The sequence below is a fragment of the Leptonotus elevatus genome, chromosome 14 (genome assembly GCF_054856555.1).
Source record: "Leptonotus elevatus isolate MCC_2025b chromosome 14, RoL_Lele_1.0, whole genome shotgun sequence".
Classification (NCBI taxonomy): domain Eukaryota; kingdom Metazoa; phylum Chordata; class Actinopteri; order Syngnathiformes; family Syngnathidae; genus Leptonotus; species Leptonotus elevatus.
The window spans coordinates 6,426,997-6,450,850 of NC_141252.1; the positions used below are offsets into that span (position 1 = coordinate 6,426,997).

Below are 23,854 nucleotides of genomic sequence, written 5' to 3' on the forward strand. Positions count from 1 at the left end.
GGTGTCCTACTAGCTTCAAGCTTCACCCGCTCGTCTCCCAATCTGTGGCAGATATTTGCCAAAGCCCAACAATCCAGAATTGTGCACGCCTTACTGTTTTGTATGAAAAAAATCCCAGGATAAATCTTTCCAACCCATTGGAACAACCTCCAAAATAATCGCTTTTCAGGTGACCCCCCAAAAATGTGCACATTTTCAACACTAGATGTATGGAAGAAAAAATTGGGAGCCACACCCCTCATAAAATACGTGCAAAGTTTTTTAAATCTAAAATAAACTAATAAAACATTTATTTTCATTTTTCTTTTCAGTATTTAGGAATAGGCATTACAACTCAAATGTGTATAAATGTGCGAGTAAAAAAATAAATAAATGTTAGAACCGCACTCCACATGAAATTAGCGGAAAGTAGTTTTGCTGAGCTTGTTAAATAAAAAACAAAGCAATGGTATTTATATTTTTCTGTCGAGTATTTAGGAATCTTCACCAAACTTACTTGTTTGCATCTATGTGGGGGGTGGGAAATCCTGAAGCCGTACCCCGCGTAAAATTTAGTGTATCGTTAGATGTTTTTTCAGTAACCCTGCTAATACACAAATGTAGGCTTTTTTGTTTTGTTTTGTAATATTCTGAATCTTTTCCGACGCATTACAACTTAGGTGTATGTGTATAAATGTGGAGAGAGAAAAATCTGGAGCCACACCTCACATAAAATTATTGGATAGTAGCAATAGAACGTTGCCATTTTTCATTTTTGGAGAACTTAGATACATGATGACCATGCAGCTGTACTCTGAATAATGTTTTTTGGAAACAGTTTTCATGAGAACAATTTGACCCCCCCACCCCCCCAAAAAAAATCCTGGGTCTGCTCCATATTTTAAAGTTGCACTTTATATAATTTTACTGGAAAGTTTTTATTTATTTATTTTTAACAGTAATCATGCTAACTAATCAACAAACATCAATGGCAACTTTGCTTTCTTTCTTCTTTTCCGTACTGTACTTAGGAATATTGACCATTGCATTTAAACTACACTAACAACAATAAACGGCAATGAAAACACAATTCTGAGTTCTACTAAGAAATGCTTAGAAATGTGAAAAATATCCTTGATCTGCATCTTATTCTAACACATATAAACCTGACAGAAATCAGTTTTTGTAGTAAATGCAAAAAAAATCTACATAGAATCATGATGGACCAAAAACAATCTCCTTGGCGGAGGTAACTAAGGGTAAACTATGCACTCATGATACCTCTGTAAATAGCAGGAGAGGTCACAGAGACACATTAGAAATAACATGTACACACAGTATGCACACATTGGCTACCATTAAAAGCATAATCAAGTAGCAACAGAATAGTGGACTTTAACCTTCCCCTGTGTTTTTATTAACGGTGGCCGACTAATGCGTTCAGGCGAGGCTGTTAGCTAATGACGCAAACGGGAGATAGCGACTATAAGAGGCGAAAGGGCGGACGGACTGAAGGTTTTAAAGCGGTTGTTTTGGGTGCGTGCAGGTGAGCCGCAGGTAGGAAAGGGAGGACGGTTTGCCGGGTGGGAGGGGAGCGACTGCAACACAGGGCAGCCTTGTGCCGTCGCCTGACCGCAATTGTGGCAGAGGACAAAGCCCTGATTCAGCACATCCTTTCCCCCATGGGGGGAGAGCGCTGGAAACCCAAGACGGCCACCATCCAGCCCGACGCACCCCCCCACCCCCTCCTCCTCTACTAACCACCGCCGCCGCCGATCCGCTGTCTGTCTTTGGCCCGTCACGTTGGCAGCCGCCGCGCATCAAAGGCAAAGACAGAACAATGCCAAGGACTAGCCAGGAATTTGAAGAGCTTTTATTTTTAACAGGAATTTCGGACGGCAGCGGTGTGTCATCATGTCCCGGGCGGCCTATCTCAGCGTGGAAAGAGAAACCGGAGAAGGGCAAATAAAACAGTTATTTGAAAGCAGCGTGATATTCGCGCTATAAAACATTTCTCTCTTAAAAAATGGATATAGCCTCAGCAAACTTTGGAGGAGGACATTTAAACGACAACGCAAATTAAAACGAGCTTCGATCACAAGAAAATTGCGAAATCTGTTGTTGTAATATGCATGCCAGGCCACTAGTTGGCAATGTCACTTTATAATATTTTTGCGTCTACGGCTTGAAAATTCCCTCATGGGACGAATGAACTATGTATCCCTCTAACAATTAACCAAAAAAAAAATGTCCCTGATATATTAGTTAAATTTAGCATAGCCTTTAGCATCCACTATTAGAAGTTGAGCAACATCTATGCTAACCTCTTCAAGTCCAAAACACTCAGAACCAGTCACACATGCAGACATTTTCCCTGACTAAGCGTTCTCATGATTGCACGTGTTTTTTTTTGCGAACACGGCACCACGAGACCATGAGAAACGCATTCTCTTCCAAAGTCTACCTCTGCCTGCTTCCCGGTTCCCGCTGTATTAATCACCATGACACAGGCGAGGCAACTCAATTTTCTGCTCCCGTAGGTAAGGCGCGCGTCGACGGCTGGTGCGAGCCATGAAAACAGGCAGCTAATCTTTGCTTACCGGTGTAATTGAAATGCTATCCACACTGTAGGGTGCATTAAAGTCTGATAGCAGCGGTTCCTGTGGCCAATTTAAGTAGTTCGGCTCGGAGGGGGAATAAAGCAGAAGGATGAGGGAGGAACGGGAGGTTGTGGGGTGGGAGGGGCTTGTGATAGATAAGGCTGACAAACCAGGCTAATTCTGCAGGCATGTTTCTCATTGTGATCCAAGAAAAATGAGACCAAGAGAAAAAAAAATGACTCGGAGAAGCAAAAGAAGAAAAAAAATCAATTGACCCTCGGGTGGCTTGTCGGCCCGCGCGCCTGATAAACCTAAAAGCTTCGTTAATGTGGGCCCGCCTGTACCCGGCAGATAGAGCACTTTGTAAATGAACCCGCTTTGATAAATATATTAAGGAAAGCTGCGAATAAAAGGCACAGACTTGTCATTTGTAAATAGAACCCCCCGCTACACGGAATTAGAATGATAAAATGGGGTTCCATATAATTAAGTTTGTGTAAAACCTGAAATCCGTGCAAATACCTTCCCGGCGCGCTGAAAGGAGCCTGTCACTTCAATTAATCTGAACATCTCCCTGAGAATGTACGGAACCAAATTAAGCCGCAGATAAAACCGGGGCTAGTATTTTGATAAGTAATTCCTGTATCATTTCTTTGCTTCTGTGATCATTTTATTTAATCCACCACCCCCAGTTATGTGCTAAGCCGTCTACAAAGGCCTCACTGGCCTGGCCACCGCCACCTTAATCCCGTCGTATAGCTGCCGTGCACCGAGGAGGGGGCGGCTGGCGCTTTTTTGTCTGGGGGCACCGGTGGCGGAGATTGGTATGGTTTTTTTTGGGGATGGCAAGGGTGGGCAAAAAGGGGGCGGGCTGGGGGTTGAGGTTGTGCTTGTGGGTGTGGGGGCTGCAGGGGTAGCTTATGATCTCCCTTAAATAGACGGCAGTCAATACATGTGTATCAAGCCACAAAAGAGGCGCTGACTTAAGCGATAATCGGAACACATAATAATATTACAAAGCGCGCGTGTGTTTACACGCGTGTGTGTTTGGTAGGAAGGGATGCACATAAACGTTTTTCACAGTTTAGGAAAGAGGTGGGGAACCTCGAGGAAACGAGCTAAGCCTTGGTATCTTTTGCTGGCTATGCTAGCCTAGCAAGGGCAACAGATACATAAAAAGAAATCAAATAATGAATATGACTCGCTCTCTGTTTGCTAATACGATCATTCAAACGCTAAAAGCGATAGACCAATACAAGAGTTGGAGCCAGGAGCATTTCGTTAGACTCATGAGCTTTTTCTGCTACTGCCACAAATAGCAACAAGCCTCTTGTTAGTAAGATAAGATTAGCCTCTTGGTTAACAGCTAACAAACAAAGACAAAGGTTGATTTTTGAGGGATTCTTATGATAATAATTCATACAGATCAACAAGGCATCTAAAAAAAAAAAAGGCTTCCTGTAAAGCTAGCTAGTTCGCAATTCACTTTGCGACCATTCAAAAGCAATAAGCCAGTTAGCCTTGTTAGCTTAGCCGCTAGCCCCATGGATTTACTGCCACTCCTGATCAAGGAACAACATTCTTTCTAGTTACTATTACAATCATCCGAATAGCCTGTTGGAAGCAGGAGCTAGCCCCTTTAGCTCAGTTGGCTAAGTTGCCAGAGCTTGCAACTCAGGCTTAGCATAACTTTAGCAACAATTTTCCAGAGCTTCTATGTACCGTATATACGTATGTGAGGGCGTCAATTCCCCACCCAGACAAATTAGGCAGCAGTATGTTTAAATGTGGACTCACCAGTTGTTTACTTGTAAGATGGTGAGGCCCGTGTCTTGGGCTAGCTGCTTCTTCTGCTCTTCAGACGGGTACGGGTGCTGCGGGGGACAACACAAACACACTCATTAGCTTCATAAATATAGACAGGCATGCAACAACGTTAAATTCTTTGCGGTTTGCCGGTTGCTTTCGACATTTTTTCCCCATGTTGGCTGCATTGCACTGCACCTCCTTCGTGACCTTCACCCAACCCCGCCGCTCCCTTTGCACGGTATAGACATGGGCGGCAAACACGTGCCCGCCCACCCATCATCAACGCAAACATACAGACGCGCATATACAATTGAGCTTAACCTGTCAGAGCTGGCCAAACAAGTTTGTCAAAACTGTCAACCTGACTGATTCACTCCCACCCTTACACAATGTATAGCCTCGACATGTATGTACAGAGTCAAGACTTCATTTGTACTTCCTCTAGAGCAGAACAATCTCAAATCTAAAATTCCCTGGCCAGCATTGCTTAAAAAACAAATGGCATCAAATTGTTTGGATATGCACAAAATTCTAATGGGTTCTTATTTGACCCATTTCCCGGCATTCGAGATTCATTTTCCGTGAGCTTGTTAAATGACGGTATGGGGAAAATAATCTGGATCAGCGTCACAATTTAATGGGGTGATCATTGGCCCATGGGCCAGCTCTTCACAAAGTTTCAATAAAATCAGTTCAGTTCATTCAGTCATTGAATTCAATTTTCTAATTCTTGGCTCAATATTTTTGGAGATTTAAATTTTTGTACAGAATGCCTGACGTCTACTTGTTGTCAATTATAACTCTTTTTTTTTTATCTCATTTATCTGAGCACCTTCAATTATTGCAGTTCAGAACATCATTAATTTTGTTTTGTTTGAATTTAGAGATCATTTATTTATGTCAATCCACTTTTTGTCATTAGACCTATTTGTATTGTAGAATATATTAATATCATCTGAGCATAAATTTTAGTGATTGGAATACATAAAAAATATATATATATTCATTCATTTATATATATATATATATATATATATATATATATATATATATATATATATATATATATATATATAAAGCAGTCTCCAGCTACACTACAAATACCGTAATGTTCCAGTTCATTACTAAGCATTAAATGGTGGCAAACACTTTTTTTTTTTTAAATCAACCAAAATACTAAATGCACATTTTTTCTATTCTAGCGCAATTGTGATTTCTTCTATCATGACAATTATTGCCATGGAAAATGTCGGACAATTAAGCTGCTGTAACAGAAAAGCAATTTGCTCATCTTTTCATGCTAGGTAACAAAAAAGCTTAACATGCCACTAAACAAATATGTTGATATTATGACTTGTGAGGATGCTTTCATTGCATCGACACATTGCAGTCGAGACGTTTCCACCTGAGGCCGCCATGACGCCATCGGTGTCGGCTCCGATGGAGGCAACGTGTGCTGACGTATGCATGGCGGGCCTTGGGCTGCTTGGCTATGAAGCATGACAAAACAACAGTGATTGCCACTGACAGATGTCTTTAAGGGCCAGATTAGGAGCTGGGCGCACGCAAACGAAACAAATGCGACACTGTGTTGCTGCGCGTACGCGCCAACAAAGCGCGCACAGAGAAATATTCATAGGGTCGACACCTGCAAATCAGCGCGCGCAAGAATTCCTTTTAAAAGATGACACTTAAATCCTCCTCCATTTTCAGGTGGTTTCAAGCTCCATTAACATTCTTCGCCTTAAAAAAAAACACCTACATGTCTTACTCTTTTTTTCTTTTTTTTTTCCCCTCTAACTTATTTTCCCTTGCACGCCCATACAAAACGCAGATTCACGCGGGGACCCCTGCTAAATGAAGTCAATTGTATTTTTCTTTGTACTAAAGATAATAGATGCAAGGCGAAGGTAATCAAATAAATAATACTATGTTGGATCGAAACCCAAAAAAATAAAAATCGAAAATGTTGCCATTTTGACTTGACCCCTGTTAACTACCAAAGCTCTTCTTAGTGTTGCCTGTTGAAACACACTCATATTTAATTAAAACATGAAAAAAAACGGCTTTGAAGAATGCACTCAATTAACAGGCAAGCCTCCCCGGGTTGGACTCCTGTCTGTGCCCAGGGATTCATCTAATGTGCCGTGCTTGCTGATATGTCAAATGATCGTAATGCAAAATACACTTTTTGATTGCCAGGTGTTGGCAGATCGTTGGCTTGGCGGACAGAGCGAATTCATTGACTTACTTGCATGTGTTTGTGTATGTGTGCGTGCGTGCGTGCGTGCGTGTGTGCAAGCATGAGTACACGCATGACACAGATATGCCACTTTAACACCTCTGAATGGGTGGTTGTTTGTGTTTGACATGTACCCATTTCAAATTTAGTGGCACATTATGTATAGATCAGGGGTGTCAGGTGATTAAAAATTTTCAACGTAATTAACCGCATTAATCACAATAGTTAACTCACTATTAATCGCAAATTTTATAATTACTAAATGTACAATGACATATTTTTTTCTAAGTTGTCATAATCTTAATAGAGTGGAAAAAATAATAGAAATAGAAATACGGGTGCATATTTTAGTCATTGATACAGTAATTTCATATTAATTCATAAAACTGAGTTAAAATGAAAAATATAAAAATATGTAGTGTGATATTGATTTGTGTTGAGGTCATCTTTCTGCCACTAGATGGCATAATTGTATTCTTAAGACGTTGGTGACAGCTCAGTGCATTTTTCTTTTCCATTAAGAGCTATTGAATATTTAACATGAGATAACTTGTGAAATTCTGCACATTTGTAAAATTGTAAAATACATCTTGACCCCAGTCTCCACAAATATTTGCATTTTTATTAGATTTATTTCTACAAAATTTTGACTTGGACGTGTCTGCTGCGTTGCGACTGGAATTCCGCCAGTACAGGCTTTACAAGTAAGGGGCGGTCATTAACTCATTCACTGCCATTGACGGCTATAGGCGTCAAAAATTCATTTGAACTATTTCTTAGTTTCACATTTTTTCCACTTTTGTTAACAAGAGTATGAAAACCTAGAAAAAAATATATTTTGTACATTTAGAACAGATATAAAATTTGCGATTAATCGTGAGTTAACTATTGAAGTCATGCGATTAATTACAATAAAAAAATTTGATCGCCTGATGCCCCTAATTAAAAAAAGAAAAGATTATAAAAAAATAGGGTCGGCAGACGATTAAATATATCTGTTCGAAATGTACAATAAAAAAAAATTCTAGGTCTTCATCCTCTTGTTAAAAAAAAGTAGAGAAAAATGTGAAACTAATAGAAATAGTATTAATATTGAATTTTTGATGTCAAAGTTAATCGCGTGTTTAATAAAAAAAAGTGGCGTTAAAGGAACTTTAAATTGACTCAAAATTAATGCGCTAGTTTTGACACCCCTAATATATATATATATTTTTTTATTTGTATTTTTTTAATTTGTATTTTTTTAATTTGTATTTTTTTAATTTGTATTTTTATTTTTATTTTTTTTAGCATTTTTTTTCTATTGGGCATGGATTTTCACTATTCGTGGTCCTTATCCACCATGTTACATCATTTCACCTCCAAAATAAAGTGAACCTGTATTGCAACTACTGTAAATGTAGTATAAAGATGGCAGACATGCTATGCCAAAATTTAGCCAGAGAAGCCTAGATTGCGATATAAAAGGCCCTAATATATCCATAAAATGCATTAAGGCAAACAAATACGCTCTTGAAAGTAATTTCCGAAATATGTAATGTCAGTGGAGTCCCTCCTCCCTCTTACGTGCTTCTCTGTGTTTTCACATTATCGTTGACCTCGGTCAAACTCACGCCCTCCTTTTCCACGCACGCACGACAAACAGCGAGGATGACATGGAGGAGCGGCGTAAGATTGGAAATGGGAGTGGGTCATTTACATTGGATGAAGGCTGCTGATAAATACACGCACCAGCAGAGAGTCGCACCAATGATAATAACGAGCGGTCAGAACTAACGGGAATGACGTCTCACTCATCAAGGAGAGCGAAGTTGCTAAAACGACCCGCGGACGAACGACAACGTTGCGAAATAATTTGTCGAAGGGTCAAACTAACTTTGAGTCTCTTTTTATCATCAATTTCAAAACTTTTAATTTCATTTGCAAAAAAACAAACACGGCTTCAAACATTTTGATCAAGTTCGGAACCAACCCAGTGTGTGTATTTTGACTCCAAATCGGGCGGGTCCTTTCCTGGTTCCACTGTATTTGGTTCGCCCATATCACCCCGATTGCTTTCTTACCACCTCCTCTACGTAACCCCCCAAAACCCCCAAAACCTCCAACACGTGCCTTTTTTTTTTACGACTGCAGGCCACCCACGCTTTATGTTGTGGCAGCTTTCCTTCATGCATGTCAGCTCCAAACACACAAGCGAGCGCACACACTGACGCACAATCGCACACAAACAGATGGACTTGAGAAGCCGGCCGCCGTGGTGGGCCCGCCGGTTACGGGGCGGCGGCAGCCGCGAAATGGGAGAACGACTGTTGCGACCTCCGAGCAACCTCGTCACGTTAATTGCGGTGGGAATGGCAGATACGGAATATCGCAAACGACGACAAACAATAGGACGGCTGCGTCGTTCTTGTTGTATTGGAAGAAAACATCGAGGATGGACCATGAAATCGATGCAACTGAATATGAAAGTGAAACACATTTAAATATGAAGCTGATCCATTTTTAAGGGACTTTGAAAGAAATATTCGGAGGGTAAATTGTAAGTTGTGGAGTCAGCATTTTTTTTAATTTATTAAGTTAATTTAAGAAAAAAATTAATCCATTGAATAAATAATATGTAAAAAGTACATTTGCATATTTGTTTCATCTATTTATTTATTTAAATTTAAATATTCATTTATTGAGAGTGTTTTTTTTGTTTTTTGGTGGGGGGAGGGGGGCACTGATTTGGAGGAAGATAAACATTCAGGGTAGTTTCTCACTTTCTAAATATACAGTATGTATTTATATATATATAAAAAAAAAAATCACATCACCGGGATATTTTTTTTCCCACTTTCTCAATATAATGTATGTATACTATAGTGTACATAGAAAATGAAAACATATTAATTAATGTTAAGTCCACATCTTCATCAAAATAAGTATCCCATTAATAAATAATAATAATAACAATAATAATAATAATAAAAAGTAGGAGGGAATCCTGGTTCAAATAAATTCTAAATAAGATCAATACATTCACAAATTGTCCCAGAAATATTATTTGTTTATTTATCGGATACATTGTGGATAAAAATAAATAAAAAAAAGGATCACCAAACCATAATTTTTTAAAATATTTTTTTAATTACAAGTCAAGCTGATAAACTTGTGTTGTTTTATTTTTTTTATTGGGCTTATTAAAAAACACAACATTTGTTTATACTTAATATTTTCAATGCATTTTTTTTTACGGCCTTTTTCCACATGTTAACGATATTTTCAACTCGTACTTTGAGGCAAACAAAACACAAACGAAGGTTATTGGACACATTTACGGTAGCGCCAGTAAACCGTAAGAGGAAACGAGACGATACAATGTGACATTTGCAGCCCTCCTAATACACGCGCATGTAATCAGCCTGTGAACACAAACATCAAATGACACGAGAAGGCCAATAATGAATTGTATTAAACGCGTTGCAGCCGAAATCCTGAGCGTGTCTCGCTGTATCCTCCCGAGACTTTAGGACATGATTATTTAATGGATGGAACACAAACACACAAGAAGACACTATTGATAGCACCCCCCCCCGCTTCTCCCCCGCTTCCCCTCCCCCTCCCTTTTCCGCCCAGCAGCTAGCTTTGACCAATAGCCTTAAAAGCGGCCTGACCGCAGTCTAATAAATAATTAGCGGCCGAGACAAGAAGCTTCAATTTGTCAGCTCGGATCGAAAACGTTTCGTTAATTAAGTTAAGGTCGCCATGCTGACGCGAGCGTCTTGTCTATCATCGCAAAACATGAACACAAACGCATTAACGCGCACACGCGGGTGGATAACGTTGCGCAAGTGTGTGTGATTGAGGCCCGTTTACAGCGTGTGATGTGTTCATGTGCTTCAATGCAATTTTTGGGACACGCCCACTAGCATTGAACAATTTTGAAAAATTATGTAATTGCAATTTTTTCCCCTCAATATACCGATTGCGATTTAATATGCGATTATTGTTTTGTTTGTAATATCACATTTATTATTAGGCTTTACAGGATCAGGATTTTGGTGCCGATCACCGATCAGTGGATTTAAAAAAATGATGAGAATTTATTTAAACAACTTGTTAATTTCAATTTTCCACAAAAAGCCAAAATTTGTGCATAAATGACGCAAATATACTTTTTTTTTTAAAATGCTAATAAACACTCAATATAAGGAAAAATGGGGCAATATAACCCGAACACCCAAACCCGATTGTGTTTGCTGTAAAGTCTTATTTTGCGGCTCCGATCAAGGACGTTGATCAATCGGCAAATTATGACATTACAAGCGATTACCGATCTGCCAATACGATCCAGCCGATCAGATCTATGTAGTCTATTTACCATGCATAAATACAGAAATTAGGATTTGTGTAAAAATAAAACAAACATGTATATTAAATAAAAACTACAGAGCAACCGAAATTGTCTCCTACAACATTGCGACATCGATTTGAATCCGATTAATTGTTTAGCTCCATCCACAGTCCCCAACCTATTCGCCACAAACGTCCTCAGTCGGATCATTATCCCGCATTTCATTCGGCCCTGCTTGATGATGTCAACCCCCCCCCACTCCCCTCCGGCCACAGCGGACCCCTCCGATTGATGAATGACATCATCAGCGTGTGACATGAGTTATAGACGGCGGTCACAAGGTTGCGGTATGGCTTTGCGAAAACCTATTCCACGCTAATGACTCCCAGGAAATAGAACCGGGTATTGGCTGTTTACCCCGTCGCCACAACGACACGGAAAGGATTGGCCACTAATGACCGCCGTGAAATATAGGTGGAGTTTTATGACCTCGGGACGAGGACGTTGTGTTGTCATGTGTTTGTTCGGACATTTTGGTGCATTTGTGGTGTGGATATTGGATTTGAAGGATTTGTTCAACACAAATTCTTCTTCCGTTAGAATTCTAGAATCAACCCCTTAATCTATGTATTTATTCCTTTAAAGCGCTTATTTTAATATTCAAATAACGGCAGCGTTTGATGGCTTTTGTTGTGAGTTTTGGGTGTCGTTTAACAGCAATATCCCCGGCGCTGATTGGAATCGTATTTGTTTTTAATCAAAGTGACGGCGGGTTGATGGTATTATTCGCTGTCAGAAAATGAATGCAATCAAATATAAAGAATGACATTTTAATATGAAATCTGCATGCGGCATCCAGGTGGGGGGGGGGAGGAAGATTGGCACATTTTAAATATCGACTCCCCGTTATTAACGTTTCAATTGGCGGCGGTGACAAATGACAAAGACGGCGAATGCATATCAGCGTCACTCGCGGATCAAAAAGATATGACAAATAATGTTTTTCTGAATCAATCATGTTTGTTTACGAGCCTCTTTTTTGACAGATTTCCTGGTCATAAATTTGAGAAAACTAGAAAAATGAGAATATTACTGTTCAAACGAACCAACCTGCGAGGAATTATTTTTGAATTAAAATAGAATACAATGCTTTTCAACTTTGAGTTGATTACATTTTTCCCGGCCAAACTGGGTACAACATGAACAGCGCTTCAAATAAAGGCACACACAAACAAAAGGAAGACTTTTCAAATCAAATCGATTTTGGGACATTTATAATCGATTCTGATTCTCACTAAATGAGAATCGCGACTCTTATGAGAATTGATTTTCATTACACTTTGCAATGCAGGCCGAAAACATGAATGTTGGAGCTCAATAAGAATTGTATTAGAAATAATGAGATCTAATTATGAAAATAATATACTGACATATTTTGACCATGAACATGATTTTTTTTTAGTTTTATTAAAAAAAAAAAAAACTTTAAAAAATGTTCTTGGGGTGCAAGGCTAAAGGCTGTGTGACACTCTAGCTGGAAAATAGCCCAGTCTGAACATACAACATGAATGGCCTTTTCCGACTAAATCCTCATGAGAACGTCACATGACTCTGTGGCTTATTACCACCTCAACAACCGCCCACGCTTATAAAAAGAGCTCACCCGATGCCAGCCTCCAAACCGCAACCACTACATGCCAACCGCTGATAACAACCAAAGAAAGTGCACTCATATCTACGCCCCGCCCTCGTCCCTCCACCATGCACATTCATAACATACCACCTCCCGTGCGAGGGGGGCCGGCAGTGGACTGCCCTTTTGACAGTAAAAAAATGGTGATGATTGCAAACACAAGGTCGACTGGTGAGGCCCGAGGCGAAAGAAGGAGAAGGCTTGCGTGTCTGACTATCTGCCTGCTAGCTCGGCAGTGCATCGCCACTACACCGACGCCGTTGGACCGGCGCCAGGACGCCTGTTTGCCCTGCACCGTTCATTCGGAGTTGGCGCCGAGCTGTAAACCGACAGTGGAACGGGTGAGGAGGGGACGGGGGGACGGGGGGAGGGGCTTAGAGGACTAAAGGAGCCCCCGTGATTGTTGCGAGCTCGGCGAGGCTAAATAGCAATCACTCCCACGCAATCCCAGCGCACCTCCAGACTTAGAGAGAAACAAGCGCTTGTTTACACGTCGGCTTCATATAAACACATGAAGAAGACGGGTGGGCTTTCGCCGGTGCAGCGGCGAATCACGGAGGTATTCATAGAACACAAACATTTCTTCAAATAGTCATCAGGTGTGTCATCCATCGAAGAAAAATAAACACTTCCCTCCTATGACCCTTTTATGGTTCCATTCATGGAGGCCATTCTTCATTCTTTGCAGTCTGAGCTTATTTCAACTCTATTGCTAATCAAAACAGCAGCACTAACACCGAAACAGAATACAAATAAGCATGTCAGAGAGGTATTTATTCGGGCCCGACCCCAATGAATTTTTTTAGGCTAATACTGATTACGATATTTGGCAGAATAAAAATCCACATAACAGATTAATCGGCAAATTAATCGAAAAATTATAGAATGAATAAAATAACTTTTGTTTGCTCCCTTATTTTCTTATATAGCAGTTGTCCCTTTTATAAATACCGTAGCCTAATTAATCACTGAAAAAGGCTTGCAAAGGGAAGTATGCGGAGCCCAGTTGAGTTCTGTTGCTCACCAAAACAGCAGCACAAAAACAGAAGGATAATAACTGACACTGTCGGAGTGTTATTTATTTTTACAACACCATATTTCCTCAAATATTCCATTTAGTCGCAGGATTCATTTGCCACCACCACTTAGAAAAAAAATAAATGCCTAAATGAATAAATAAATAAATAAAGCTAACCGGGGAGGCCATTTGAATTCCGTTGCTAACCAAAACAGCAGCAAATAACATACCCCCATTACAGTAATCGCTAATTATTTCAAATACATTATGAAATTATGATTATTATTATTATGAAATTACGAAATTGGCAAAAAGCAAAAGTTATTGTGTTTTTTTTTTTTGTCTCAGCACAAAGATAATCAGTCCACTTTCAGGGAGGACGACAGAAATCAGATATTTACTATTGAGAATCTGAAATTCCTAGCTTTTGGAAAGTCATAAATAAAAAAAACATATCTAAACAATTCATCAATTATCAGAAATAATTAGCAATTGATTTGCTAATCAATTAGTTATCGATTAATCGTTGCACCTCTCATACTGTTAGATCATGTATGTTTAAAGCTCATTAGATTAGAGCAGGTGTACCTAAATGTATGACCAGTAATCTATCAAAGTTTGCCAATAGTTGCGTTTTGATCTCATTTTTAGCCGGCAGCTGCAGAGACGAGCCTATTTTAATGACGGCGGAGCAATACGCCCCCCCCATCCCCACCGTCGGGGGGGGGGGGGGTGCTTCTGAGTTCTTCTTGCGCTGCTTCGTCTTCTCCAGGCCCCAGCAGCTATCGCTTTCTTGCTAACCCGCCTGGCCTCGTCTCATGGCTCCACCCTCCCGACCGTCGTTCAAAGCTTCCGCTAGAGCTGTAAGCCAGGTCCTACAGGGCAGGAATTTGGCCCGCTTTTTTGCAGACCGGCCCCTGCTCGGCTTTGTTGTGATAACTGCCCGCTCAGGGGCACCCGGCGCTCTACTGACTTTATGCCTCACCTCATGTCAGCAAACTACAAGAGTTTTTTTTTTTTTTTTTTTTGTGTGTGTGTGTGTGTTAAAGACGTTTGGCTGCGATGACTAAGCCAAAGGGTTATTCTCGAAAAAAATAAGTGCAGCAGGAACATGAAAATGAAAAACGACAACCATTTTGTTGTTTTTAATAGAGAAAAGCAGTACTGTATTGAATAAAAACATAATAAAAGAGAGTGTTAAGAAATAATGGGCTTTGCCTGGTGAGTGACATCAGGAGCTGGAGTCGATCGTGTGTGAATGTATTTCGGTGTCTGCCTTGCGAATGTTCTCCTTTTTTCCCGTTTTAGTTCCAATTTGCGGCGCAGACCAACTATTTATGAACAAATAACTTAGGTTTAGAGTTTCTACAACAGGTAATGGGCACTTGCACTGTTAGTTTATCACACTAACTAGCGTTAACTAGCGTCAACCTAAACTTTTTTTTTTAACTGCTTCCCCCCAATTTGCATGACAGACAAACAGTTAAGTTGCACTGTTAGCTTATTGCATTAGCCAGAAGCTAGCTTGTGTCAAGCAAATGCTTTTTGTAGCTTGTTTTTTGTTTTATTTTTTGTTTTTCCATTTCTAAATTGGTTATCTATTTCTGTTTCAGTTCTTATCTGCAGTATAGACCACCTTTTATGAACAAATGACTTGGATTTGGAGCTTCTACAACAGTTAACTTGAACTGTTAGCTTATCACACTAGCCAGAAGCTAGCACGTGTCAAGACAACACTTTGTTTTTTTTTTTACTACTTTGTTTCAATTTGCAGTACAGACCGCCTTTTTATGAACAAATGACTTGGATTTGGTGCTTCTACAACAGGTAACGGGCACTTGCACTGTTAGCTTATCACACTAGCTAGTAGCTAACTTGCGTCAAGATAACACTTTTTTTCTTTTTTCTTTTTTACTGCTTTGTTTCAATTTTCATTACAGACCGCCTTTTTTTTATGAGCAAATGACTTATTTGGAGCTTCCACAACAGGTAATTTTCACTTTTCGCTTATTACACTAGTAGCTAGCTAGCATCAAGCTAGCGCCTTTTGGAGCTTTTTTTAGCCTTTTCGTTTTAAAATTGGTATCTACTTCCTGTTTTTGTTCCAATTCATGCTGGCTTGATAAGCCTCTCAGTCAGTATCAATCAATTTTTGGAGAACGGAAGATTTGAATGGGTGAATTTGCTATCTTAGCTTCTTGTGCTAGACAGAACGGATTGTGGTTACTATTACTCAAACGCAAATGTTATATTTTAAGAGCAAAAGAATACATTTGATAATTTATGGCAAAAGTTCACAAATTGTTTCACAGATTTTGGCAGTAGCGCAAGTAGCAAAAGGGAACAAGGTATTTTTGAAGACCACTAAAAAGCAGATTGAAGCAGTTCATGTCAATTAAGCTGACGTTTCTGTTTTCCCAACACCTGCTCGTGCAACCAAACCGGCGTCAGCCTGCCACGCAAAGCACTTGCCACCGTTAGCAGCCATAAAGTCATCGGCAGCGACGCCGAGCTAACTAAGCTTCTGAATAAACAGCGCCGCCATTTAATGACGTACGCACACATTGTAAAAGAAAGGAAACTGAGGTGATTTTCTCAACAGCTCTGAAGGGAACACAATGAATCACCTGGCATCACGTTACATTAAAGCTCATCTATTGTAAGGAGACAATCTTGTTGGGACTTCATATTAACACACACCGAATCTCCTTTTAAGGCCAATCCCTATTGTGCCGCCTTGTTTGACTTGCCAATTGCGAGTAAAGTGGGGTTGATCTTCAGTTGAAATTGAAACAGATTCATTTGTGAGGGTAAGAAGAAGAAAAGAGGATGAGGAGGGGAGCGAAGCCGAGTGGGGGGCGCTGCTCAAATAGAAGCTTCTGAGAGTTTCCACTTGACGGCTCTCCCTTTCATTGTGCATTAACTTAATGAGCATAAGTATTGGGATACACAAGCCGAGGCTTCTCTGCTCTCTGCCTCTTCTGCTTCTAAGAGTTCACATTCTCCAATGAAAGGCCGCGGCGCTCGAACGGCGAGCCTCCGGACACGACAAGAGCGCAAGCACTTACCGACGACAAACAAGAACCCCCGCATACACGTACACCCCCGGGGGTCAACTGTGGAATGTCACGCCAATTTCAAAGATATCATAAGACATTTGAAATGTCATTTTTTTTTGTGTTCAGGTCACACACACACACACACACACACACACCAAAAAAAAAAATCAAAAGGTGGTGGTGGTGGTGGTGGGTAACATTTGTCCATTACTCCCCCTCCGCCGCAGCCCCTCCCATCTGCTCCCCCCCCTCCGTGCCGCAAACAGCTGCGGGGGGAACTTCCTGTTTGCTAATGATGCTAAATGCGCTCAAGTCAGCCGTGTCAAATTTTCCCTCGCTCACGACCGAGCGAGCTGGAAAAGAAAGATTTGCCTTCCTCTCCTCCACTGGCTTGTCTGTGTCGGTCAGTGTGTTAACGTGGGGAATGGGGGGGGGGGGGGGGGGCAGCTAATAATTGGATTGCATGTGTCACGTTGTGCAAAAGTTTGAGGCCACCACTAGCTTGGTAGACATATAGACAGTAACAAAGTAAATAGCAGGATGTTAGCAGGATTATGCTACTTTTTGTACAGTACCTCCAAAATGCTCACTTTTCAGGAGACAAAAAAAAAAGAATGCATGTTTGTTGAACCAACAACCATGAAAATTGTAATATTACAGAGAGCAAGGCTTTTTGACATATGCGATTTCAATTTTGGTGAGAAAGCACATGTAGACAGATATGAAACTAATATGACACTTTTTAATTTATTTTTTGCTGATGGGGAAGTCATCAACCCACTAAATTACATGCATTTTTAAATTAAAAAGGAAAATAAAATTATTTTGTTTTTAACAGTCCTATTGTTATAAAATAACCTAAATAATGACTTCTGCACAGTAGATTATAAAAACGTTTTGATATATTGTCTTTAGATTATTATAAAACATACAAAGAACAGTACATTTTGTGTATTTTATCAAATGAATCAAATGTTTTTGTTTTACCATTGCTTAAAATTGTTGAAAATTACATTTAAGAGTCTGAGTGTATTTTTGAATTGTGTTTTGATCTATTATTTATTACAAACATTTCAAATTATTATGGACGTTACGTTATATAAATATTAACAAAAAAACATTGTCATTAAAAGTATACTTGATTCATTGAGTCATTATCAGCAGTAAAAAGTTAATATTTTGTCCAGAATGAATTTGATAACTTCATTATTTTGCTTGTACAATTAATACCTTTAAAAACACATTTTTTCCCCCACTTGCTGTCGACTGATGATGACATCACCTGTGCTGAGGAAGTAGATAACGACCAATCAGGGCTCACCTGTTTTCTGGGTTTGGTCACCAAACTGAGCCATGATTGGTCGTTACCTACTTCCTCAGCACAGGTGATGTCATCATCAGTCGACAGCAAGTGGGAAAATAGTTTTTAAAGCTATAAATTGTTCATGCAAATTTTTTTTTAAATAAAGTTACTACATACATAATATTAACTTTTTACTGCTAAAAATGTCTCAATGAGTCAAGTATCACTTTAAGCCTTTAGCGCAGTACATTTTGTCGATCTCTGTGTATTGCGTATTGTGTAATGTGTATTTTAAAGACATGTTCTATTTAGAGGTACAATGATGAATCAACAAGTAATCGATTATCAAATTAATTGATAATTATTTTTCATTCTTGATTAATAGTTTAGAGACCTAAAATTGTCCAAATATTAAAAATGTCAAAACAAGACTTTTTTTTAAGAAACCAATGATCAACATCTTTGCATTTTTTCTGAAAAAAATTGTTAGTGCACTGTTAATTTGCACACAAAAAAATGCTGTTTTTGAATAAATAGATGAAAATTAAATCCCGCTTTTAAAAACGAATTCATTGATTAATCAACAAAAAAATCCACAAATCAATCAATTATTAAAATACCCGTTAGTTGCATCCCTAGTTCTATTTATACTGTAGTCTGAAAACAGTTTTCAAATTGAAATCAAAGTGGATGTTCTTAAAAACTGGAACAACTTGTGCTCCAGCTGCAGCACGACTGATTGAGTTGACGGTGAGCAAAAATGCATTCATGCGAGATTCCAAGTAACATGCAGGAAAACAAAGCCGGCCAAGCCTTTAATAAGCACCACCCTGCCCCAACCTGCTGCGGCTGCACATTTGTTGGGGCCCTCTCAAACGTCTTCCCAGTCCTCCTTTCATCTCGTCAAGACGCCATCTCCTGTCGTTGCGCAACACAGCCGAGGGCGGCCTAACAAATGCCTCCGAGGAGCTTTCGCTTTTTAGCCAGACGACGTGCGACCCAAAAAGAAGAAAAGCTAACAACGTTGCTAAATGGCGGAGCAGCGTTCCTCCGTCCTTCTTCTCAACCTCGGTTTTAGGCTCAATCCTGCCCGGGGGGGCCAAGGGCCACCTTTGACCCGGCCGGCCCGCCTGCCTCGCTACAGCCCCGTCGTTTGTTAGGGGCTTTATCCACTGACAAAGCAAGGCAGGAAGTTGGCAGCCAACCAGCAGCCCCATGGGAGGATGACCATCAGCTAGCTCAGCTTACCGCTTATTACAGGATGGCGGGACGCACGCATGCATGTGTGTGTGTGCGTGTGTCCTTCAATGCGTAAATGTTGTGCGGCGGTGAGCAATGAGGCCGACCTTCTTCTCAAGCCGGCTATTTTTTTACTACCATGGCTGCAAGCGACAAATGTCCCCACGCGCTAGGAGCTAACCCGATCAGCTATGCGTGTTAGCGACAATCAGGGCAAACGTCCAGCCACGCTGGATGGACTCAGAGGACCCCTCAGCGGCACCCCCCGACCCCCTCCCCATCCCAGCCCCCCGGGCTCACGGCAGCTCACTAAAACATTAGATCATAAGATGACTCCACTCCATAAAAGTCAGGTAATTCAGACTTCGTTTATACACCTTGGCGTTAATAAAGCTGATGAACTTTCACTGCTCGAATGTAATGGGCCATTTTGCCGAGGGGTTCGCCAAGCCTGCCCGCTTCCCCCGCTCGTCTTCGACTCCATGTTGGCCGTGGGGAGAAAGTAAAGCATATTTCGTGGACAAACACACCCCAAGGCCAAGTTCATAATTCCTAGTAGATTTTATTCTCAGAATTCTGACTTTAAAAGTGACATCGCAAGGGTAGGAATGGAACTCCGCCATAACTTGAGGACTCCCTGTACAGCGCACCCCCCCCCCCCCCCCCCCCCCCGCCCCCCACAAAAACAAAAACAAGTTCCTAAGAGGTCAAATAAACCCAACCAAATACTTGGATAGCTCATACCAGAGACACATTTCCTGCGTGTTTTATAAATACTTGGCCAATAAAGATGATAAATAATGACACAGTTAGCATTGTGCAAAAAGAAAATTGAAAATGTGTTGGTCCATGAGTCAAGAGTGTGTTATGGAAACTTCCATTCTGCGTCTTTAACAAACAAACCAAAACAAAAATATGAATTTTCCTCATTCTCTCTATCCGGGCGCAACAAGGGGGTCATTGACCTCTGGGCCTGAAGCGATAGCATGATGGCTTCCCGGCTCGGGGGGGCTGTTGACAAGCGTCTGTGTTCTTTTCACCAACAACTCGTTGAGCAACACCCCCCTCCGCCCCCCCCCCCCCCCCCCCCCCCACGCCATCTACCCCTTCCCTTCTCTGGAATGTAAACACAACACCGCTCGCTGAGGTAACCCAAGCACCTCCCTCTCATCCCATCCTTCATTTACAGAAGAAGAAAAAAGAAAAAAGCTAAGACTGACAGAAAAACATGGTCGGAGGAAGAACATCTGTGAGTGTCGGACAGCTGTCGCACATCTCCCTTTTTTTTTATTTTTTTTAACCCTCTCTATTTCCTTCCCTCGCTTTAAGATTTGCTTCTGGGCCCGTTGCCTGCGCAATAATTAATGATGCAATCGAATGGGGGGGGGGGTTCTCGTAACCATTCCGGAATGTCCCGGAAAAATCGGAAAAAGATGCAAGGGAAAGAGAAGGACATAAAACAGTCAAGACGGCGAAAGAAAGAGACTGTTGATAGCCGTTTCCCCTCGACAAGCCTCAACCCAGTCTTCCCCTCAAGTCTAATCCACCCCCACCCGGTCCCCCCCTTTACTTTCCATCCTGATGGAAGGATCGGGGGGCCTGACCTGTCTGGTGATTGATGGTAATGTCTCAGGAAGTCATTTTCCCCCGACAGAGCGCCCTTGCCGCCTTTCACCAAGGCCCGCTGCAGAGGTGAGGCCATCACATGGATCCTTTTAACTCTTTGCCGGCCGGGGGCCTCCCTGAGACTTTTCGGACCCGGCTATCTCGGGAACCTCCAAAAAAAAAAAAACCATCGCCGTTAGTCAGCGCACTCTAGCGTCCTACTTTCAGATTGGGCGACAGAAGAAAAAAAATAACAAAGCCCATCCCAAAGTGCATCTCGCTTGTGGCCCCTAATTCAGGGTTGCCGGGATGGATCCCCACGACTCCATTACTGTCAACAGCTTTACCACCTCCATTATAGCAATTAGGAGGTTCTAAACACTAGGAATGCTTTTGCTGCGCTTGCGCCAATTGCTAACATCTGCCTCGTCTCTCGTCGCTTCTCCCCATGCGCCCCGTTGTCTTTTCTCAAGAGCGCTGACAGTTTTATACACTCCCACTGTCTCTTCCGCCGCCCACATTTTGTTTTCTTAAATCCACTCAAACTGCGCCTTGAAGAGATCCCCTCTGCGTTTGAGTCCGAATCAACCCAAAATGATCCGTGAAGGGGCTCGCTTTTCCCCACCCCGCTTTCAATAGGCTTCATTAGTTTTTAATATCTGGCACGAGGAAGTGGGGGCGGGGGGGCCGGGGGGGCGGGGGGGGGGGGGATAGCATGAAGATAATCAATGGGAAGAGGCTCGCAGCCTATTAATCTCCCCCAAAGGATTGCGGGTTAATACGCGTTCTTGCATAGGCAAACACGACTGTCTGCCGAACACATCTGTCTGCCTGGATGGGCTACTTAATGAAACGGCCAGCGCTTGGCCACGGTGATGGATGGCGTCCCACTGGTGAAAAATGACTTCTCACAGTCAGTTACACATGATAGGGCTCCAGTCCATCTCACCGCCGACGATTTAGACCCATTTTAGGGCTGCTCAAGCAAGAGTAATGCATTTTATTATTATTTTCAACAACACTGTCGTCTAATTATGTTGACTTTTGACTGCAAAACTATTTAATATCTGTATAACAGGGAAGTTGAGTGTATAATGCAGTGGTCCCCAACTACGAGCCATACTGATATAATAAAAAAACACCTACTTATATGTTGTTGTTTTTTAGCAACAACATATATGAAATGTCAGCAAATGTTTACCCGTGTAATGGTGGTAATGGAGCATAATTGGCCAAAATTTACATTATCGCCCATTACATTCACATTATTATTATTATTTTTTATTAATGATGTGAATAGGAAGTATTATTATTATTAAGTACAAATTAAAAATTAAGATTTTTGCACAGCAATATGACATGACTTTAAAGTAAATGTACTCAATATTTGTAAATATGATGATTATTAATTGTTACTTAAAAAGTTGGGTCAAATTAAATTAACCCACAAAGCAGCCCAACACTTGGGGTTGTTTTGTATCGTATTCAATTGACCCAATTTTCAGGTTATTTGAATAGATCGATTGAACTGGGTGAAAAATGACTCAACTTTTTGAGTTATTTAATCCAAAAAGTTGGGCCAAATTAAATGATAAACCCACAAAGTAGCCCAATGGTAAATTGAATTATCTAAAAAGTCGGTCCTTTTTTGGCCCAATTTGAGTTAGTTTTGACCCAATTTTTTTTAGAGTACATTATTTTTTATTAAATATAAAACATTTTTGAATGTTTTTGTTTCCACACGAATGTACTAAAGGTTTAAAACATGTGAATCAGTTTATCTAATTTAAAATGTGTCTGTCAAAAGTGCATACTAGTTTGCTACGGAATATTAGCTCAGCCCCTTCGGCCCCCCCACCCCCCCCCCCCCCACCCCCGTGCACAGCGGCATTTAAAGGACAAAAGGCGTTTTATAAAGTTGTAAAAGTCAAACTTATGAGCCCGTCGTAATTGGATGTGTCGCTTTAAAATGGTCAGCAGTAGTAACAATAATACGTACTATACGCCCGGCATTCCGATTCTGGCCTGGGCACCCCCTCAAGTTCAGCAGCTGTGTTCGCCTTGTAGGATTTACAATGAGGGCGCAACGCATGGCCGGCGGAGCGGCTCGCCACGGCGATCATATCAGTGCGTCCTACAGAGACGGAGGCAGCCTAAAAGAGTTGCCGTACAGTCCGAAGATAGCGAAGGAGATGAAACCCGAGGCAGCTGGGCACAGATAAGCAAAGCCCCGCTAATGTGTCGTGTGTCCACGCATGTGCATGTATGCGTGAGCTCGGACATGCGTGCTGATTCCAGGTCGAGGTGACCCCCCTTTTTTGCTCGGCCGAGTCCTGTAACGGGATCTCGCCTGCCGGCCCCCCTGTTAGCTTTTCTCCCACTGTGCTAAACAGCCACCTGAAGACCAGATTAGCCCGCCGTGACCCGGCCCGAGAGGTAACCGAGACGCGACGCCGGGGGGACAGACGTGAAACGCAAACTGTCACGTGTTGCGGGGACAGACAGCGAGGGGGGGCGGATTTTGAGTGCAAACAGGACATCAATAAGAGGATGAGTACAGTGAAGATGTCAGCGGTGGTTTGTTGTTGTCGGATGAAAACAAAGCATATGAGTGCATAAGAGGATTGAGGCCCGATAACCAGACGCCGTGGGGTGGCTCACATTTAAGGCCGATGACTCAACAGTGACAGCGTTGGCGGCGCTGTGACAAATGAACGGCGCTTCGTTCATTGGCTTGCGGGTGCCCTTAAAACCCGCCTTTGAACTTGTAATTGCCCCCTGGTTTCAGTAATGAACATAATGGGGGGGATCCATTTGGAGATGTGGCGCTAATTACGCATTTTAATTTTCCGCATCTCTCTTGGAAAAGGCGAAGGAAAGGCGGGTAGAGGGGGGGGGGGGAGGAGGAGGATGCTCTGGGTTGGGAGGCTGTTGTCGTCATCTAAATACTTGTACAGGCTGCTTCACGGGC

At 41.5% G+C, this 23,854-nt stretch overlaps 1 protein-coding gene across 8 annotated transcripts in view; it reads right to left on the reverse strand.

Moving 5' to 3' along the window:
* meis2a (Meis homeobox 2a) overlaps positions 1–23,854 on the reverse strand; it is a 109,544-nt gene that overhangs the window by 27,765 nt on the left and 57,925 nt on the right. For all 8 annotated transcript variants that reach the window (XM_086094473.1, XM_086094475.1, XM_086094474.1 and 5 more), the window contains exon 9: positions 4,377–4,453. In XM_086094473.1, coding sequence (XP_085950599.1) covers positions 4,377–4,453 — 77 coding nt within the window. The remainder of the gene's footprint in view (positions 1–4,376; positions 4,454–23,854) is intronic.